At 40.2% G+C, this 22,316-nt stretch overlaps 2 protein-coding genes across 3 annotated transcripts in view; one reads left to right on the forward strand and one right to left on the reverse strand.

Moving 5' to 3' along the window:
• Positions 1-1,182: 1,182 nt before the first annotated feature.
• Positions 1,183-4,479, reverse strand: RPA3 (replication protein A3). The gene is made up of 4 exons (XM_004045099.5): positions 4,338-4,479; positions 3,091-3,165; positions 1,892-2,000; positions 1,183-1,342 (listed from the first exon to the last, which is right to left on the reverse strand). The coding sequence occupies exons 1-4, from the start codon at positions 4,434-4,436 to the stop codon at positions 1,260-1,262; spliced, it is 366 nt and encodes a 121-aa protein (XP_004045147.1). The 5' UTR covers positions 4,437-4,479; the 3' UTR covers positions 1,183-1,259.
• A 172-nt stretch (positions 4,480-4,651) lies between these two features.
• UMAD1 (UBAP1-MVB12-associated (UMA) domain containing 1) overlaps positions 4,652-22,316 on the forward strand; it is a 236,817-nt gene continuing 219,152 nt past the window's right edge. Inside the window, exon 1 of one of the 2 annotated variants that reach the window (XM_019031324.3) lies at positions 4,652-4,837. The gene's annotated coding sequence lies outside the window, so the exon portion shown is untranslated. The remainder of the gene's footprint in view (positions 4,838-22,316) is intronic. The other variant, XM_055347212.2, reaches the window with a different exon arrangement.

A 22,316-nucleotide genomic window follows, 5' to 3' on the forward strand; every position in this document is an offset into this window, starting at 1 on the left:
AGAGATTCCATACTAAAGATTAGACAGTTGAAAAGAATAAAAAGAAAGTCAAATGATTCCACCAACTCTTTCAATGATCATATATTCCTTGTTTGGAATTTAGTAAATGCTATTTTAAAACCCAGGAAGGCTGGGCATGGTTGTTACACACCTGTAATCCCAACACTTTGGGAGGCTAAGGCGGTAGGATTGCTTGAGGCTAGGTGTTTGAGTCCAGCCTGGGAAACACAGTGAGACCCCATCTCTACATGGAAATTTAGGAAAATCTAGCTGGGCGTGGTAGTGCCCACCTGTAGTCTGAGCTACTTGGGAGGCTGAGCCCAGAAGTTCAAGGCTGCAGTGAGCTATGATTGCACAACCGTATTCCAGCCTGGGCAATAGAGTGAGATCCTGTCTCTACAAAAACAAAACCAAACCAAGCCAGAAAAAGAGATACTTCACAGATTACAGAAGATGTAAGATTCTGTTTGCCTTTTTTTGAGACAGAGCTTCACTCTTGTTGCCTAGGCTGGAGTGCAATGGTGCAATCTTGGCTCACTGCAACCTCCGCCTCCCAGGTTCAAGTGATTCTCCTGTCTCAGCCTCCTGAGTAGCTGATATTACAGGCGCATGTCACCACACCCGGCTAATTTTTGTATTTTTAGTAGAGACAGGGTTTCATCATATTCGTGAGGCTGGTCTCGAACTCCTGACCTTAGGTGATCCACCCGCCTTGGCCTCACAAGGTGCTGGGATTACAGGAGTAAGCCAGCGCGCCCAGTCTCTGTTTGCCTTTTTAATGTCATCTACTTCATTTTGTAAGTAGGGTATCAAGGAAATAATTATCAAGGTATAGTTTGGGAAAAGGTGAGCAAATCCTTAACACAGCTGGCCCAAGGTTTTATTTGGTAGGTGTAAATCTTGACCTTATGGCTATGAAATTTCAAGTTTGTGCTTGAATACATGATTAAAAGAATGAAAATGAAATGACCAATAGTATGTACCATTTTAGTTTTTATTAATAAAATAGAAACCTAGACTCGGACAACTGCTTTATTCTTGCATCTAATCTGACCATATATTGGAGTAGCAATTCTTTATAAAAGGACTTCGGTGAGAACTGTCAATATATCAGTTCCATCGAAAACTCTAGGTTGGAATATCTTAAAAACAGCAAATTAAATATGAGAAAGCACAGAAATCTCTCCCTCAAACAAGAAGGGCTTCCTTTAATAGACTTTAATATAGCTCATTTACAATCGTATGAAAATCCATCAAGATCAATCATGTTGCACAATCCCTAAAGGATAAAACTGAGGGAACTCATGGATAATTTTCACAGCTTCATTGTAAAGTCCAAGATCTGAAAGAAACATTTAAGCAAACATTTAATCTACAATGGAAAGTTGTAACATCAATTATTATCTAAGATATTTTTACCTATTTCCTTTTTCTCACCCTTTTGGAAGTGAGTTTCTAAAAATGGAGATATGGATTATGGATTCTTGTATTTAACTGTGGCGCCAAAAAAAAAAGACATGGGAGTACCATCCATTTTGATGTTCATTATACAGGCAGTTTCTGCCTGGTAGTGTTTTGGGTGTTATGCATTATTCAGTTCCTTCAATTCAGATATTACAACAAAAAAACTAATACTATTTTTGTTATATTTAAAAAAATTATCTTTCAACAAACATTAATTAATCTTTACTGAGTTTCTTACATATATAAGCACTACTTAAAAGCAGGCCAAAACAAAACGTACCCCCATTTTCCTTTAGGATCACAAAATTCTATAGAAATTGAAAATGTGGCAGTACTAAAACTCTAGACCAATATATATCAAACTAAAAATAAAACTGTTTTCCTGTTAATTACATAAAACCAGTCAATACTAGAATGCTTTATTTACCAAAAGGATGGTTATCTTCTTTAAACTGGACATAAGAGGTACACAAGATGGTGGCCTTGGCGGTTACTCTTCCAACCACTTCCACAATTCCAGAGATTTCTTCATCAAGCTAAGACACAGAACAAGACATCAATTTGGTGTTATCACATTTTCAGTTGACAATTAATTTGGAAAACTGTTATACAGGTTACTAATCTATCACTTCAAGTAACAAAGTAATTTTAAAAATTACCAGTGTAAAAGTTAAAATGTAACTTGTTAACAAATGTTTGAGTACTTAACTGTCAGCATGTTAAAATTCCTGCTACCTTTAGTAGTAGCTTCAAGTCCAAAGCTACAATTCAAGTTAAAGACAAAATCACTATTGAAAACGTCCAGCATTTCTATAAGCAGTAATTTCCTATGAGAGGAATCTTCTACAATCTGTATTTCACAATGTGTTCTGTATACATTAACCAAACAGCATATGGATTTGTCTTCACAAAATACCAAAAAAAGTTTTAAGTATGTTAAACATAAAATGCAAACATAAATAAGTAAAAACTGGAAATATATTAACAAACATAGAAAATAAAATAAAATTGAAAACTCTTGAGGGGCTGGTCGAGGCAGGAGGGTTGCTTGAGACCAAGAGTTCAAGACCAGCCTGAGGAACATAGGGAGATGCCATCTCTACAAAAAACAAAACAAAACAAAACAAAACAAAAATTAGCCAGGCATGGTTAAGCATGCCTGTAGTCCCAGCTACTGGGGAGGCTGAGATGGGAGCAACTTGATCTTGGGAGGCTAAGGCTGTAGTGCGCCACGATGGTGCCACTGCATTCCACCCGGGGCAACAGAGTGAGACCCTGTCTCAAAACAAAAAAAACAAAAACGAAACAAAAAACCTCTCGAGGAAGAAAAAAGCAATGTAAATATTTTTCTTATGTGATTTTATGGTCTTTCATAAGGAATGAGAATTGTTATCCAACATTTATGGGATATGTTCAAAAATCATGATGCCCAAAAAATCATTGGTTAAAAATGTAAAAGGAAATATAACGAGAGAATAGTACAAGAATTAAATTTTAGAGCCAGGGACGTTTTACCAGCTCATCCTTTTTAAATCCATTCCAAAAATTAGAAACATCGGCAACAAACCAAATCCAGATGAAGAATTAACTATAATATATATGAGACTTATTAATACTTAAACATACGGGTTCCATCAACTCGATAGTTCCATTTTTTCCTTCTCCATCTGAAAGAATAAACATTTTTCCGGTGGGATGAATCTAAAAACGAAACATATAATTAAAATCTCACTAAAACAACAACAAAGTTTGACAAAAGATGAGTACATTGATCCTTAGTTGAGCACAAATCAACTGTTTCTTGAACAGTTTATTCATTCAGTTTATTCAACTTATTGGTTCAAATTATAATCTTATCAAATCTGTTCATGGAACACACAGTTAATTCTGAATTTCAGATAAACAAGGATTTTTTTTGTAGTGTTAAGTAGGTTCTGTATTTGCTAAATATGGCAACCCTATTCTGATAACAAATTAAGGGAAGCCCACCCTATCTAAAAGCGAAATCTGCTGGCACTCATGATTTAGACATTACATATCCCACGGAGGGTATGTTTTAAAAAACAGGCATGATGAAGTAAAAGGAGAACTGGTTGCTAGAGTATCTGGGTCCTACTCCTGGGAAGCAGCTGTAAAGAGCGCTGTCAGATCGCGTTTGAATGCCAGCTTTGCCATTTGCCGAGTTTCTGAGCATTTTAGTCAACCACCTACCACTCCTACTCAGTTTCCCTACTTGGGAAGTCAGAGCAACACTCATTTAAGGAAGAGGATGTGTGGATGAAATGAGCACTAAATAAGTCTTTATATAATAGTTTTCTTTTCCTCAGCTTTTCAGGTCACTGATTCCAAGACTTTGGGCCTGTTTCTCGCCTGTAGAATGAGGGAACTTCACTTTAATACTGGGGTTAAATAACTCGTTACTACGGGACCCAAAGCGGACAACCAAGGCATGTGTTACAGAGAAGCGATTACAAAGAGGAAACAAGGTTTGCAAAAATAAGTAATTTTAGAAGAGAAGGAAACCAGCAGATTAGTTTCGTCTGCGTCCGTCACGTCTGAGTAAACTAAGAAATCTGAAGGTAGATGTGGGAGTGGTGTTAATAATTTCCCTTACGTAAGCACGGCTAGAACGCAGGCGACAGGCACTGGAATTTAGAACTCAGCATTTGAAAACACTTTGTTTCCGTGCCATAAAAGAGCGCCAAAATGGGGCTACAACGGCTAAAGAATTTCCAAAAAGTTCCTTGTGCAAAATAAAGGAGTCGGGAGCGCAGTGATCGGAGGCTTTCCGTCCTTTTTCATCCCCCGTTATCCAGGCGGGGTCCCTCCCTCCAGCTACGGACTTGGGAGCCCATGACTGCGAACCCGCACACCTTTTCCAGCCTCCCTACGAAGCAGACAGGCTTGTCGATGAACTGAGCTAGCATGCCGGCGTTGATGCGCGACCTGGGCAATTCCATCATGTCCACCATGATTATGGTCCAAGACTGCGGCTGGCGGGAAAACCACGGACGACTGAAACTGTGCGCCCCGCGGGTGTCTATGGGGCAGATTTCTCGGCACCAATCAGCGAAGACTAGCGCTCCAGCTTCGCCAATTAAATGCGCGGAAACCTAAATCGCAATCGCTGTCTCTGAAAGCGGTGGAGAAGGGGCTGGATGAGTCCGGAAGTGGAGATTGGCTGCTTAGTGACGCGCGGCGTCCCGGAAGTTGACAGATACAGGGCGAGAGGCAGTGGAGGCGGGGCTTGGATAGGGGCGGAACCTGAGACTACCCTTCTGCGATCACAGGATTCCCGGCGGTGACTTGACCCCGGAAGTGGGGTGTGAAGCTCCGGTGCTGGTGCGGCGGGAGACTGCGGCGCCAGCCTCAGGTACCTCGTCTCGCGGGAGGCGCCGCAACCTTACTGTTTCCCCATTCTTCCCGCGAACAGAGTCAAAAGAGCTAGGCGGGAGTCGGCACTAGCTGCTGCCGCGGTGCTGTGGGTGCTGGGTACCAGCTGTTAACTGTTGTCCCGCCTTCCCTCTTCCCGGTTCTGCGTGGGAGGCGCGGGAGTTTTGCTGAATGATACGTGGTGTGGCGTCGGGGTTGTGATACCCGCCCCCTTGGAGATGGGGAGCGGGGTCGTCAGTGATCTTGATCACTTTCTTCAGGCTTTTGCCACTTGTTGGCTGAGGGTCGATTTACTACCTTAGCTGCGTCACTCTTTCTCCACTTTCTCCACCTGTAAGAAGAGAGATTGATCCGATTACTTCTAAGACGTTTTTTAGCCCAACCTGGCCACACTGCGGAGGCGCCGGTTCTTTCACCCCGCTAACCCCTCCGTGTTGGCAGCCAATAGAAGCACTTAAGGATGGGTAACGGGGAAGAACCACTGGCCAGTACTAGAGGAGACAAGCTTAAATCGTTGTTAGACCCCGAGCTAGGGTTCCCCGAGCTAGGGTTCTCCCTTCTGAGGCGTGTTTTCCCCATCTGCAAAACGAAGGGTTAGGCGGAATGATTTGCAAGGTCCCAGTTGACTCTGACTTTTGGCCATATGTTTGAGTCAACAGTTTAAACCCCCTCAGCAGTCTTTCTGTCGTTGCCCTCCACACTGCGAGACTCTGGAGGGCGATCTGGAGGTCTGGAAGATAACCGATTCCTGGGAGATTTGGGGGTAGTCTCCAATCTGTCCCTGGCTCATCTTGTGACCCGAAGCCGGCGGCTTTGCCAGGAATATTCTAGAATGAGTGCACATAAAAATACCTTCAAACGGTACGGTGGAAATTGGACAGAAGTTTTAATTGGGTATTATAACGTTGTGGAAACTGAGTCTGTGAATTGGCCCAAAGCTACAGAATTGTCATCGTTCAAATTCCCTTAAGCAAAAAAGATCCGATTTGAGACTTCACGTGGCAATTTAAGATTGGAATCTCATGTACGATAATTAAATGATAGTCTCCCTTAGTGTTTCCTTAGCACTTAATAGGTTTGTCTTAGTTTTACTCACTAACAGTACTTTAAAGGATTTCATTAAACAGATGTAGAATGTGTGTCAGTGGTGTATAAAAAAGTTGTGGTTGTATTGGTGCAAGTCAATAAAGTCTATTTTATATTACAGCTTTAAGTCTTTTGTACTTTAGCATCGTTTTGCAAAGCAAGTTGATGTGCATTATATAGGGGAGAGTACACACATCAATGTCTTTAATAGCATTTTTTTTTTTTTTTTTTTGAGGCAAGATCTCTCTCTGTCACCCAGACTGGAGTGCAGTGGCATGCGCATAGCTCACTGCAGCCTTTAACTCCTAGGCTTAAGCGATCCTCTCACCTCAGCCTGCCAAGTAGCTGGGACTATAAGCACATACCACCACACCCAGCTAATAAAGGTTTTTTTTTTTGTTTTTTTTTTTTTTGTTCAGATGGGGCCTCGCCATGTTGACCAGGCTTATCTCAAACTCCTGGGCTCAGGCGATCCCTCCCTCCCCCGTCTCCCTCCCAAAGTACTGGAATTACAGGTGTGAGCCTTGGTGCGTACCTTGTAATAGTGATTTTTTTTTTTTAAAGAGCAGTCCTGAGAGTACCAGATGTTAATGTCATTGTTTACTTGCAGTTAGAAAGACCACTTTTAAGCAAAGGCTTTCTTTTAAAACAGGGAGATGAGCAAGAAGATAATTTAAAACAGCTTTTTCGTGTATTTTTGAGTCACTTAAAATATTATAAAATACATGATGTACAGAGAAAAGTATAGCTAGCCGATTTGCATAGTTTTGAGAGAAACGAAATGAATCCATGGGGCCTGTCATTCAGCTGAAGAAATGGAACTTTACCAGTTACCAGTAAATTTTACCAGTTTGCACTTCCCCAATGAAGCCCTCCTTGCTACAGCCATAAGTAAACACTATCTTGAAATTTGTGTTAAGCTTCCTAAGCTTTTCTACGTGGTTTTATCATACATGCAGGCGTTGCTAAATGGTATGTTGTTTAATATTGCCAATCTTTGACCTTTATATAAACAGAAACCTATGTATCTTCTGACTTCTTTTGTTTGTTTTTGAGATTCATCTATGTTGACGAATGTACGTAGATCATATTTTTTTTTCTGTTACAGGTAGGCATGAGTGGGACAGTAGTGGGCTCTCCCCCAACCCACTAGAAATGTTGGGGGATGGTTTGGCAATTACCGAATTTGCTTCTCTAAAAATGATAATTCTGCAGCGCCAGGGAGAGGCCATTTCCTGATGGTCCACACCTGTTATCAAAATGTTAATTGAATGTAGACCCGAGGGAGAAACAGCTTCCTGGGCATGCATATTAAGAGACAAAAATGGTAAAGTTTGATCTTCCAGGTACACTCCACCGGAAAAAGGAAGCAAGCCTCAGATGGGCGTGCATGTAACCTCCTGAAAACACTTCCCAAGGCTCAGGAGGGCTCTGCGCCTGCCGGCAGCCTATCCTAAGGAAAGAATCATGGGAAAGAGACAAGCTTATAAAAGTCCTAGGATCGGGGCCGGGCGCGGTGGCTCACGCCTGTAATCCCAGCACTTTGGGAGGCTGAAGCCGGTGGATCACCTTAGATCAGAAGTTCAAGACCACCCTGGTCAACATGGTGAAACCCTGTCTCTACTAAATATACAAAAAATTATCCAGGCGTGATGGCGGGGGCTTGTAGTCCCAGCTACTCGGGGAGCTGAGGCAGGAGAATGGCGTGAACCCGAGAGGCGGAGCTTGCAGTGAGCCGAGATCGCGCCACTGCACTCCAACCTGGGCCACAGAGCGAGACTCCCTCTCAAAAAAAAAAAACGAAAAAAAAAAAAAAGGATCAACTGTTAAATCGGACACTTGACCTACTCTCTTTAACCTTCACATTCCTGCTTGGGTCTCTAACAAGCACACCTTCCTTTCTTCCTGTTTTAAGGCCTTTTAAAGTAAACTTCCATTCCTGCTCTGGAACTTGTCTGGGTCTCTTTTTCTGCTTTATGCCCCTCAGTCAAATTTTTTCATCTGAGGAGGGAAGGACTGAAGTTGCTACTGACCCGTAAGGATAGGCCACCGGTAACTTGGAGTAACTTGGATCTCTGCCACTAGTAAAAAAATGATTTCCCCAAATGGTGGTACCAGTTTACTGTCTTACCTGGAGTATAAGACAGTTTACAGTTATTGTATATTCTTGGCAACTCTTGAAGTTTTTTCCCCCAATTTGATGGATATGAAGTGTTTTTTTTGTCGTGACCCTAATTTGCACTCCCTGATTACTGAAAAGTTTGAACATTTTTTCAGATTTTTATTGGTTATTTATGTTTATCTTTTTTTCCTTGATTTTTCTTTTTCTTACTGACTTTTAAGAGCTTTTTATTAGTGAGATATTGTAATGGTACAGGTGTTGTCTGTTTTTGGCCTATCTTTCCGTTTCCTTCCTTCATTCCATCCTTTTTTTTTATTAGAAAGACCTCTTTTAATATAGTTAAACATTTTCCCCCTTAAGTTTAATGTAGGAGAAAAGTCCATTAAAATCTCATTTATGAATTCTTTGATACATCGTACTCTTAAAGGTATTCTATTTTTCCTAAAATGTTTAGAGTTTTGCCTTTCATATTTAATAGTCCGTCATCTAGAATTCACTCTTCGTGTATGTTGTCAGATAAGTCTCCAATCTCTGTTTTGTTTTAATTTCAATTGTCCTAATGTGATTTGACTGTATCACCTTTTTGCCACCTTCACTTGTCACCTTAAGTTTACAGATACGTGTGGAGTCAATTCTATTCTATGGATCTATTTTTCTATCCCTGAACCACTACCTATTTTCTTTAATAGTGTAGCCTTATCACAACTTTTGATGTCTGGGGCTGTGTTCTCAGGAATGTCTTGGTTATTTTTGTCTCTTTGCTGTTCTGTATAGAATGTAGCTTATGAATTTCCATGAAAAACTGTGTTGGAATTTTGATCAAAATTGCATTGAATCCTTGGATGTATTTCAGGAAAAGTAACAGCTGAGTGTCAACTCTTACTATCCTTGAGCCATTTTGGTCCTCTTAAGATCTTTCCAAAAAGTCTCATACTTTTCGACATAAAAGTTTTGACTTTTAGCTTAGATTTATTCCTAGATACCTTGTTTTTGTTGCTATTATGAATGGTATCATTTTTTAAATTAAAGATTTTAACTGATTGTTTTGGTATATAGAAATGCCATTTTAAGAATTTTCTATCAGTTTTTTTGGAATTTTCTATTCATATTTGAATAATTATAGTTTTGTTTCTTAAGAATTCTTACATATTTTATTTATTTTTCTTACCTTTTGCCTAGGATAGAGCCTTCAGTACCATTTTGAATAGAAATAGTGTTTTAAGTCAAGATGGGGTTTGGCTGCATAAACAAAAGTATCTTTAATGCACAAACGCTTATTCTCACATGTGAAAGAAGTCCACAGCTGTGCAACTTAGTACTTATGTGGTAGTGCACTAAGACTCAGGGCCCCAGGTTCTTTCTGTCTTTCTGTACTTCTACATTCAATATCTAGTTCCATATTTATGGTTATCTCATAGGCCAGGTAAGTGATGGAGCTTCAGCTATCAAGTAAAGCCACGTTCTATGTGGCAGAGAAGTGGACCCGCAAGAGTATACCTCCGTGAGATTCAGCTTCCTTTAAGGAGTATTCCCCGAAGTCCTTCCCAACTTGAATTTCTGTTTATTAGGTTAAGGAATTTTCCTTCTATTCCTAGTTTGATAAGCATTTTAATTGAATGGTTATGGAATTTGATCAAATGCATTTTTTGCCTTAATTGAGATGATTGAAATAAGTTTGTATTTTTCAGTGAACCCAGCTCACATTCTTGGAAGCTTGGTTATGATATATTGTCTTTTATATATATTCCTGGATTTGATTTGCTGTTGTTTTTGTTTAGGATTTTTTTTTTTAAATCTATGTTCATGAGTGAGATTGGTCTGTAATTTTCCTTTTTTGTATAGTCCTTGCCAAAATTTGGCGTTATGGTTATATAAGACAGGAGAATTCCCTGGACCCCTTTGTGGGACTTGCAACCAGGGTGTGGCTCGTTTGCTCAGCTGCCGTGTACTCAAACCCCTTACGGGAGGGGGAGTATGCAGGTGAGCAGGTGCAGGAGTTGGGGTGAGTGATTTGGGCCTCCAGCCCCACGGCAGTGTCTAGGGGCGTTACAGTGCTCTTTTAGCCCTGCCGTCTGGGGATGGCTTAAGTGTTAAATAGCTCAGTAGAGTCAGTGCGACAGCCTTTTTGGGTTCCCACACCCAGTGCATCCTGAATTCTTGTCTAGCATCGAGGAGGAATCAGGTTACATGGACTTGAAAGATGGTGAATGTGGGCATTTTATTGAGTGATGGAGGTGGCTCTCAGTGGGATGGTGATATGGTTTGGCTGTGTCCCCACTCAAATCTCATCTTGAATTGTAGCTCCCATAATTCCCATGTGTTGTGGGAGGGACCCAATGAGAGATAACTGAATCATGGGGACAGTTTCCCCCATACTGTTCTCGTGGTAGTGAATAAGTCTCACGAGATCTGATGGCTTTATAAGGGGAAACCCCTTTCGCTGGATTTTTTTTTTTTTTTTTTTTTTTTAATTCTCTCTTGTCTGACACCATGTAAGACGTACCTTTTGCTTTCCACCATGATTGTGAGGTCTCCCCAGCCACGTGGAACTGTGAGTCCATTAAACCCCTTTTTCTTTATAAATTACCCAGTCTCAGGTATGTCTTTATCAGCAGTATGAAAATGAACTAATACAGATGGGGAGCTGGAGAGGGGATGGAGTGGGAAGATGATCTTCCCTTGGAGTTCGGCTGTCCCATGGCCAATCTCCTCTCTGACCGTCCCCAGCCAAACTCCCCTCGACACTCAGATGCTTCCTCTCTTCTCTCCTCTGCTGCACCATTCTGCTGCTCTGCCACTCTTCTGCTCATGGAGCCTGGGGTTTGGGGTTTGTATGGGCACAGAATAGGGGTGACATATTGGGCCAAAAGGCAACATTTGGGTGCAAAAACAGCCTGTTCACATTTAGGGCTATGGGTCCAGGCTTAAGGGTGGAGCCCTCGCCAGGGACCCCACCCTTCTGCCGCTTGTCCATATCAGTTACACTAGTTTTGTGAAATTAGTGTGGAGTGTTTCTTTTATTTATTCTCCAAGATTGTACATAAAACTGAAATTATCTATTGAGTGTTTGGTATTGTTCACCTATAAAACCTTTTAGATCATTATAGTTATCTTTGACTAGAGCTTTAGACATTTCCCACAAGTTTTTATAAGCAGATGTACATTAAGTTCTAAGTATTTTCTAGTTTTCAGCATATTTCTTTTTTGACCCATGCATTATTTTTGTTTCAAAATGTATAGGTTTTATTAAAGTTATTTTGATAATTCCCTGTGAAACTGCATTATAATCTGAGGGTATGGTTTGTCTAATTCTTTGCAATTATATGAGACTAATTCTTTGAAATTATGTGAGGCTTGCTTTAAGGCTTATTAGGAACATGGGCAATTTTTCATGTGTGCTTGGCAAAAAAATGTATTTTCCAGTTGTTGGATCCAGTGTGTAAATTGCAGTGTTCACATAATTCTGTTTTCTTTTTGTCTGCTTAATGTCTCAATTATTGATAAGTATGTGACATAGCCTATAGATGGTAGCATTGTCAAATTTCTCCTTGAAGCCCTGATGACTTTTACTATATATATACATTTCTTTAAGAGACAGGGTCTTACTCTGTTGCTGAGGCTGGACTGCAGTGGCGTGATTGTGGTGCAATGCAGCCTTGAACTCCTGAGCTCAAGGCTCAGCTTCCTGAGTAGCTGGGACTGCAGGCACGTGCCATCACACCCAGCTAATTTAAAATAAAATCTTTCTTTTGTAGAGACGGGTTCTTTCTTTGTTGCCCAGGCTGGTCCATAACCGCTAGGCTCAAGCAAGCCTCCCTCCTTGGCCTCTCAGAGTGCTAGGATTACAGGTGTGAGTCACTGTGCCTGGCTTGGCTTTAAAGTTTCTGTTGTTGTTTTTTGCTACTATTATAGACGTGCCAGCTGTCTTTTGGTTAGAATTTATTTGTTTTATCTTTTTCCATCCTATATCTCACCTAGGGGAGACAAGACCCATGGGCTTGAATGCTCATTTTCTCATTTCTTTTGTAGCTTAGCTGACAGCTGGCCTGGGAGGTCTCAGCTGAAGGTAAAAACAGGCTGATACCAGCCAGTGGGCTCCAGTGGCCTCCTTCTTCTTAAAGAAGTCACTTCCTTCTAAATCAGGAGATTTCCATTAAGACGTAATTGCCTAGATGTATGGGGGATGGATTCCTTTCTAAGAGAGCACTAGCGTTTGACAGATCATGAGTGATTTGCTGTTTCTCTGCTTAAGTTTTCTCCAGTAAACCATAGACTTTATACTGTGTGGCCCTTCTGTTATTTGTGTTTGTGTTGGCCTGACAGCTTTAACTGTTTTTGTATTCTTATGTTCCAGGCGTGTCTGTCTTGTAAATAGTGCATATAGCTGGCGATTCATTTTTCCTCTCTTTTGTCCATTTATATTGATTGTGGCTACTGATGTATTATGATTTGTCTTAGTCTATGTAGTGTTGCTATTACAGAATACCACAGACTGGGTAATTTATAAAGAAAATAAAATTGGCAGGGGAATTGGCTCACTCCTGTAATCCGAGCACTTTGGGAGGCCGAAGCAGGTAGATCCCTTGAATTCAGGAGTTCGAGACAAGCCTGGGCAACATGGTGAAAGCCCATCTCTACAAAAAATACAAAAATTAGCTGGCCATGGTGGTGTGTGTGCCTGTGGTCCTAGCTACTTGGGAGGCCGAGGTGGGAGGATGGCTTGAGTTCAGGAGGTGGAGGTTTCAGTGAGCTAAGATCGTGTCACTGTGTTCCAGCCTGGGCGACAGAGTGAGACCCTGTCTCAAAAAAGAAAGAAAAAAAAAAAAAAGGCCAGGCGCGGTCGCTCACATTTGTAATCCCAGCACCTTTGGGAGGCCAGGGTGGGTGGATCACCTGAGGTCAGGAGTCGAGACCAGCCTGGCCAACATGGCAAAACCCTGTCTCTACTAAAAGTACAAAAATTAGCCAGGCATGGTGGCGGATGCCTGTAATCCCAGCTACTCAGGAGGCTGAGGCAGGAGAATCGCTTGAATTCAGGAAGTGGAGGTTGCAGTAAGCCAAGATTGTGCCACTGCACTCCAGCCCGTGCGACAAGAGCGAGACTCCATCTCAAAAAAAAAAAAAAAGAAAAGAAAATAATAAAAAAGGAAAGAAAATGATGTCTTATAGTTCTGGAGGCTTGGATGTCCAAGGTCCAGGGACCCACATCTGGCAAGGGCTTGTTATGAGGAAGACAGAAAGGCAAGAGACCATGAGAGAAAGGTAAGGGAAGGGGACTAACTAATTCTTTTTTTCAGGAAACTACTCCCCCAATACCTTAACGCACTCTAGCAATAATGGCATTAATCCATTTATGAGGTCAGAGCTCTCATAACCTGGTTACCTTTTATAGGTCCCAGCTCTCAACACTGTTGCATTGGCAATTAAGTTTTTAACACATGAACTTTGGGGAGCATATTCAAACCATAGCAGGATTAATTTCCACGTCATTTTTTTGCTTCCTATGTGTTCTGTTTTGTTGTTATTTTTTCCTTTCTTGCCTTCTTTTGCATTGATTCTTTTGTTACTTTTTTCTTCTTTAATGTTATCAGTCTGTATTAATTTGAATGTTATACATTCTGTATTCTTGTTGGGGGGGGGCCCACCCTACAAATTTTAACCTGCTGCCATGGTCCGAATGTTTGTCTGTCTCCCCCCACCCAATTCATATGCTGAAATCCTAACCCCTAAGGTGATGGCATATAGTATTAGGAGATAGGGCTTTGAGAGGGCACATGAATTGGATTCATGCCCTTATAAAAGAGTCAGAGAGATCCCTTGCTCCTTCAACCATATGAAATTATAGTGAAAAGATGGCTGTCTGTGAACCAGAAAGTGGGCATTCATCAGACACTGAATATACTGGAGCTTTGATCTTACACTTTCCAGCCTCCAGGACTGTGAGAAGTAAATTTCTGTTTATAAGTTACCTAATTTATGGTATGTTGTTATAGCAGCATGGACAGATTAAGAAGCATGCATATTAATCTTGAAGTCCAAAGTTACTTTGGGTCAAGACAGAACCTGTAATTCCATTTACCTTTTCCCAATTTTTATGCTGTTGTCTAGAGATTTAGTTCTGTTTTGATTTCTTGTAATCCCACAATTTACATTCTTGTAACTCTGCCTAGACATTATTATTGCTTTATGCAGTTAATATTTGCTTGAAATTACCCATATATTTATCATTTTCTTTACTTAATATTTTTACAGCTTCATCAGTTCATGTTTGCTTTTCTGAGTGTTTATTTCATTCGAGTTCTCAAAGCATAGTTTTATTATCTTTCTGTGTATAGAATTCTAAGTGGATGGTCAATTTCTTCCAAAACTACTGTAATGATAATATTTTACTCTTGTAATGTCTGCTTTGTTTTAAATTGTGGTTTTGCTGTAGGCTAACATGTCTCATTATTTGCTTGATCCTCAGTTGTAACAGGATGGTAGTGATGGCTGCACAACAATGTGAATGTACCTAATGCCACCAAACCGTACACTTAAAAATTGTTTAAATGATAAATTTTATGTAATATGTTTATTACCACAATTAATAAGTAAAACAAAGTTTAAGCTGGTTAAAGTGGCAATGTTACTTGTGCCAAAAGCACCTTGATTTACTAATCCAGCCATTCTGCACCCTGAACCCAGAATGGTCCACCTAAAATATCAGACTGATCACTCTCCATCCAGTGATTTCGTCCAGCATCACTGTTAAGTCCAAACTCCTTGGCATGGCATATAAGAAAGACATTCCAGGTTCTGGCCATGGCTTACCTTTACCTTTAATGCTGTCCCCCCCAACACTTTATTATAACCTTCACTGAGATCTTGGTTAATGTATAGTCAGATTTGTTGTACTCAGGAACCAGCAGAATCCCCATATTTGCTCTCTTAAAAGAGCATTTGTGGTACAAAAAGCCAGGTGCATGACCTTTGAGCAACCCCTCTGTAACCAAAGAGAAAGCCCAAAGCAATACCAGAGCACATTTTTCTGGTAATATAGCAAATCAGACATTCAGAGAAATCACTCCCTGTACAGTCCACCTAAAAAAGTTGGATTAAATATTTTTAAAAATATATGGCTAAATCAATACAAGATTTCAAAAATTACATAGAAACCAGAAAGGACAAGGATCTACAAATCCACAGAAGTATATGTTAGTACTAGAGCTAATGTTGGAGAGTTCCCTGAACCTCCTTGCAGGACTTGTGACAAGGGTGGGCGTGGCTTGTCTTTTGGCTGGGGTTTGGTGTTTATAAGGGTACAGGATGGAGGGTGTGGCAGGCCAAAAGGCAACATTTGGGTATGGAAACAGGAATGCCTGTTCCCATTTAGGGCTGTAGGTTTTCAGGCTTGAGGCTGGGGCCTTTGCCAGGGAACTGCCCTCTTCTGTCTGCTATTTTCCTGCCTTCTGTCCATATTATTTTCCCTATGGCCATTGCTTTGGGTACGTATTTTTCCATCCTCATGTTGATCTCATTCTGATGATCTCTCATTGAAGGAGAGACTGTGTCAGATTACTTTAGTCTCCCTCACTTAACTTTTTATTGCTGGCAGCTTCTTGTTTCTGAGTCTGGTCCTGAAAGTCAGATGGATGTACACATTCCCTGGTTCACTCAATTCCCAATGGCTAACAGCCATTCATCATATGTGACTCTGCTGGGTGGAAATTGGGTCTTCCGAGACTCAGATTTTAAAAGGTCTGTGAGTGAGTTGAAGAATTAGGAGCAGTTTACAGTTCTTTGAACTTGAAATTCAACCTTCTTTCTTTCTTCTGCTCAGAGTTTTTCCTGTCTTGTACTCTGTTTTACAGAGTCCTCCTTGGGCAGTTACACACCATTCAAACCACTGCCCTCCTGACTCCTCCCTCTCTCCCCTTGCAAGAGCTGTGACTTCTGAATGGAAGTGGAAGAAGATCTTGTCAGGGAGGGGTAGAAGGAAGGGAGGAAATCTAGTCCTGTAAGACTTTGGGGTCTCCATGCAGTGGGATGTCTGGCAGTCTTTTTTTCTGGTAGATATAGCTCTTGTATTTTAGAATTAAGCTCAGGCAGTGGGGATGGACAAAGTATTTTCCACATCTTCTTTGTGGTTCATGCTTCTGTTTTACATTGCCCGTTTGCTCACTTAGCCATTTATTCATTCCTTTGATAGGATTTCCGAGTAAAGAAGTATACTCTTGGTCGATTGTACTTCTTGGTCAATACCCATTGATCATGCAGTTCATGGAAGTTTGACTCAGACTTTGAGATATGGTCTCTGATTTTCAGTTGATATAGTTATTACCAATTTTTTTAGCGTGTTTCTTTACATACATTTTGTTGTAAAACAGCTGGCTGTCTTGTTTACTCAGCAGTCTGAAGCAAGTCATTAGACAGCTAGCAATACTTTTTGACTAGACTAGAATGTGAGTAACATTTTGCATGGTTAATGCATGGTTGATGCTGGTTTTATACAGGACTTAGCACCTTGCTTTGTGCCCATTGACATTGTGAGAGGTGGTAGAGAAGTAGGATAAAGAGGCAGGAAGTAGATTGGTTAATTCCTTGAATTTGGAGAAAGTGCCTTGTCTAATTTTGTCTAGGGTCTACCACAGTGCCTGGCCAATTTTGGGCCCTCAAAAGATGTTGGTTGAATGAATTAAATAGTGAACAAACAAATGACTGAGTGTTAAAAGAAGTTTGTTCTTCAATGGGGAGGAAGTAATAAGCCTTGTGATGATGCAGTTAGGCTATATTGAAAGTCAAATAATTTTTAGTTGGCAGTTTAGGGAGTGATTCTTTTTGGATGTTGAATGTGATGGCTTCTATTTTGTGTAAACATTAAAATGAGCGAGCAAATAGAATATTTTAAAGACCCACACTGAATAATGTTTTATTTATTTTTAAATTTATTCTTGGTCCCCAGTGCTCTAGAGAGTTGTAAAGAGGTGTGACCTCACATCCCATGACTTAATTCTCCCTTAGGACATTATTTAGATGTGTTTTATGATATTTGTTTTATGTGGAGAGATGCTTTTTGTTAGAGTTGTCTGAATTCTTTTGCAGGGTGTTTTTTCATTTTCAAAATGCAACACCAAATGAAGTTGCTTCAGAAATTCTTCTTGTACAGTAGTGTTATTTACACTCAAATCAAAATGGTTTTGAGTTTTGTGGCAGTTATGCAGTTATATTTGTAACTTTCCTAAAACATATAAATGTGTCATTGTGTCATTAATTGAGATGACTCAAGATAACACTAAAGGCTGTAAATTGCCTTCTTCGTCAGTGATTGAGATCCAAATGATAAATTCTTAGTGCAGTTTGTTTATAAGCTCTCAGAAAGGCAGTAATCTTATCTTCTAAACCTTATCTTTTAAGGATGCTAGTTAGCATCCTTCTTTAGGAAAAAAACTATGGTTTTCACATGTATAGCATTAAAAAAAAAAACCTCTTGAAATTAATATGTTTTCTGACTGAAGTGCATCACACACTAGGTGATCATACCCATTCACAGAGGAGTTACAACACATTTTTTATTATTCACTGTCATTGTTCACACTGAAGAAAAGGGCAGTATTCTGAGAGTTCTCAGGTGAAGTCTGACGCTCCCAGATCTAGGGGAATGTCTTTACCTAGAGAGTGCTGCTGAGTGGTTAATGTTGAAAAAGAAGTCCCTTTCTTGTAATGTCTTGGTTCTCAACCAGGGGCAGTTTTGTCCCCTAGGAGACATTTTGCAATGTCTGCAGGCATTTTTGGTTGTCACAGCTGGGGGATAGGAAGGCACTTCCTATCCCTGGGATGTTGCCAAACATGATACAGTGCTAAGGACAGCCTCCTACAACAAAGAATTATCTGATCCCAAATGCTTAGAGTGGAGAGATTGAGAAACCTTGGTCTAATGTAATATGAGATTTCCCCCCTTAATTAGTAGATTGAGGGGAGACTTTATTCTTCTGTTCTGTTTTTCATATTGTGAATAAGACGCAGTAGAGAAAAAAGCAGTCATTTCTTATCACTGCTAGGCTACCCTTCTTGATTCTGAAAACCACAGGGCATTCAATTAAAAAGCAAACAAACACAAATCCTTAAATCCATCAACAACAAAACCAAAACCTTCCCTGACTATTCTCTAGTAGATACTTTGAGGCTCAAATTTATTTACAAAGTAATGGAGGAGAGTAAAATTGTTTGACGTCAGTTTTACCCAAGTGAGGCCATCTGTATTCAGTGATGGAAATAGGATCTGACAAGAGGGGAGGTTCTGTTCTAAAATTTTCTTAGGTGAAGTTGTTAGTTTTCAAGATGACTTTATCATATGGATATGGGAAGTGATTCTGTAGAGACAGTACAGTTATCCTTCGGTATCCCTAGGGGATTGGTTGCAGGACTTCCTGCTGATACCCAAATCCACAGATGCTCAAGTGCCTTTTATTAAATGGTATAGTATTTGCATATAGCCTTTGTACATCCTCCCATATACTTTATCCCTAAATTTCTTAGAATATCTAACTCTGTGTAAATAGTTAAATTTTAAAATTTGGGCTGGGTGCGGTGGCTCATGCTTGTAATCCCAGCACTTTGGGAGCACAAGGTGGGCGGATCACTTGAGGCTAGGAGTTCTAGACCAGCCGGGCCAACATGGTGAAATCCCATCTCTACTAAAAAATACAAAAATTAGCCAGGTGTGGTGGCAGGTGCCTGTAATCCCAGCTACTCTGGAGGCTGAGGCAGGAGAATCGCTTGAACCTGGAGGCAGAGATTGCAGTGAGCCAAGATTGTGCCACTGTAACCCAGCCTGAGTGACAGAGTAAGACTCTGTCTCAAAAAAAAAAAAAAAAATTTGTAATATTTTTAATTGTTGTACTGTTTTTTATTTTTTTGAATATTTTTGCTTCATAGTAGGATTGCAGGACCTATGGATGTGGTGGGCCCACTCTGTTCTAGAAAATTAGTAATTCTGGATTATGTAATGCTTGCTTTGCTAGCAGGATTTACTATTATAGTAACAGCAATGGTTCCAGACAGTTCCTGGTAGTAGAGATCTTACATGCTAATGATGAGTAGCTGGCAGTTGAGATTATCAAATGAAGCCTCTGGCCTGCTCTCCATGGCAGACAGAGCCAGCCATTAAAAGTCATCCAGTCATGGGAATAAACTAGACTGCCCCTTCCCCCAGTACTCTTTTCACCCAGGATTTCCTATATTGCGTTTAAGGATTTCCTGTTTGAAATCCATGTGTCTCATTTGGAAAAAGCTTTTCCTGCCTTTAATTTAGTATAAAGTAAAATAAGAAAATGATTGAAATTATGAGGATCGAGAAAAAATAAAATAAATTAAATGAAAAGTTTCAGTTTGGCTCCTGTTGAACCCTATACAGTGAAGTTCTCTGGAACCCTCTGCATTCCTCCAGAGTCCTCCCTGGCTTGATGCTCTATAATTGATTTGTAGCTCACCATCTTCCAACTTCCTGAGTATTTTAGATGTGCTGTTTTGGCTAAAAGTAATAACATTTACATTCTCAGTTGGCTGAAAGCATCTATAAGGTTATATTAGAGAATTTCTATTAACTCATATATATAACTCTTCCCTTTTTGATGGATGCTATATATGTGTATGATGTGACATTACATTTAGGGGAAGAATGAAAAGATTAGGAGTGTTAATTAGAGGACAGGCTCTTTTTTATGTATTTTAATTTTAAAAATATTTTTGTAGGTATATAGTAAGTGTATATATTTAGGACAGTCTCTCTCTCTCTCTCTCTTTTTTGTTTTTGAGACAGAGTTTCGCTCTTGTTCCCCAGGCTGGAATGCCATGGTGTGATCTTGGCTCACTGCAACCTCCACCTCCTGGGTTCCAGCGATTCTCCTGCCTCAGCCTTCCGAGTAGCTGGGATTACAGGCATGCGCCATCATGCCTGGCTAATTTTGTATTTTTAGTAGAGACGGGGTTTCTCCATGTTGGTCAGGCTGGTCTCAAACTCTCAACCTCAGGTGATCCACCTGCCTCTGCCTCCCAAAGTACTGAGATTACAGGCATGAGCCACTGCACCCGGCCAGGACAGGCTCTCTTAAAAGTGAGGTTACCGCCACCACGTTGTATTCTTCTGTATACATCATTGTAAAAGCTGCACGGTTCTGAGGGTGGAAGTGGAGTGGAAATACCAGTTGAAGGAGAAAAAAGAACAATGTAAAGTCTCTTGCTGTTAGTAAAGAACTTGTTCATGTATTTAAAAAAATTTTTTTTTGTTTTATTATACTTTAATTCTGGAGTACACGTACAGAACATGCAGGTTTGTTTCATAGGTATACACGTGCCATGGTGGTTTGCTGCACCCATCAATCTGTCATCTACATTAGGTATTTCTTCTAATGCTATTCCTCCCCTAGCCTTCCAACCCCTGACAGGCCCCAGTGTGTGATGTTCCCCTCCCTGTGTCCATGTGTTCTCATTGCTCAGCTCCCACTTATAAGTGAAAACATGTGGTGTTTGGTTTTCTGTTCTTGTGTTTGTTTGCTGAGAATGATGGTTTCCAGCTTCATCCATGTCCCTGCGAAGGATATGAACTCATTCTTTTTTATGGCTGTATACTATTCCATGGTGTATATGTGCCACATTTTCTTTATCCAGTCTATCATTGATCAGCATTTGGATTGGTTCCAAGTCTGCTATTGTGAACAGTGCTGCAATAAACATACGTGCGCATGTGTCTTTATGGTAGAATGATTTATAATCCTTTGGGTATATATCCAGTAATGGGATTGCTGGGTCAAATGGTATTTCTGTTTCTAGATCCTTGAGGAATCACCACACTGACTTCCACAATGGTTGAACTAATTTACACTTCCACCATCAGTGTTAAAAGCCTTCCTATTTCTCCACATCCTCTCCAGCATCTGTTGTTTCCTGACTTTTTAATGACCATCATTCTAACTGGCGTGAGAATGTATCTCATTGTGGTTTTGATTTGCATTTCTCTAATGACCAGTGATGATGAGCTTTTTTTCATATGTTTGTTGTCTGCATAAATGTCTTCTTTTGAGAAGTGTCGGTTCATATCTTCTGCCCACTTTTTGATGGGGTTGTTTTTTTCTTGTAAATTTGTTTAAATTCTTTCTAGAGTCTGGGTGTTAGCCCTTTGTCAGATGGATAGATCACAAAAATTTTCTCCTATTCTGTAGGTTGCCGGTTCACTCTGATGATAGTTTCTTTTGCTGTGCAGAAGCTCTTGAGCTTAATTAGATCCCATTTGTCAATTTTGGCTTTTGTTGCCATTGCTTTTGGTGTTTTAGTCATGAAGTCTTTGCCCATGCCTATGTCCTGAATGGTATTGCCTAGGTTTTCTTCTAGGGTTTTTATGATTTTACATCTTACGTTTAGGTCTTTAATCCATCTTGAGTGAATTTTTGTACAAGGTGTAAGGGAGCAGTCCAGTTTCAGTTTTCTGCATATGGCTAGTCAGTTTTCCCAACAGCATTTATTAAATAGGGAGTCCCTTCCCCATGCTTGTTTTTTTCAGGTATGTCAAAGATCAGATGGTTGTAGATGTGTGGTATTATTTCTGAGGGCTCTGTTCTGTTCCATTGGTCTATATCTCTGTTTTGGTACCCATACCATGCTGTTTTGGTTACTGTAGTCTTGTAGTATAGTTTGAAGTCAGGTAGTGTGATGCCTCCAGCTTTGTTCTTTTTGCTTATGATTGTCTTGGCTATGTGGGCTCCTTTTTGGTTCTATATGAAATTTAAAGTAGTTTTTTCTAATTCTGTGAAGAAAGTCAATGGTAGCTTGATGGGGATAGCATTGAATCTATAAATTACTTTGGGCAGTATGGCCATTTTCATGATATTGATTCTTCCTATCCATGAGCATGGAATGTTTTTCCATTTGTTTGTGTCCTCTTCTATTCCCTTGAGCAGTGGTTTATAATTCTTCTTGAAGAGGTCCTTCATGTCCCTTGTAAGTTGGATTCCTAGGTATTTTATTCTCTTTGAAGCAATTGTGAATGGGAGTTCACTCATGATTTGGCTCTCTGTTTGTCTATTATTGGTGTATAGGAATGCTTGTGATTTTGGCACATTGATTTTGTATCCTGAGACTTTGCCGAAGTTGCTTATCAGCTTAGGGAGATTTTGGGCTGAGACAATGGGGTTTTCTAAATATACAATCATGTCATCTGCAAACAGAGACAATTTGACTTCCTCTTTTCCTATTCGAATACCCCTTATTTCTTTCTCTT

The sequence above is a fragment of the Gorilla gorilla genome, chromosome 6 (assembly GCF_029281585.2).
Source record: "Gorilla gorilla gorilla isolate KB3781 chromosome 6, NHGRI_mGorGor1-v2.1_pri, whole genome shotgun sequence".
Classification (NCBI taxonomy): Eukaryota; Metazoa; Chordata; class Mammalia; order Primates; family Hominidae; genus Gorilla; species Gorilla gorilla.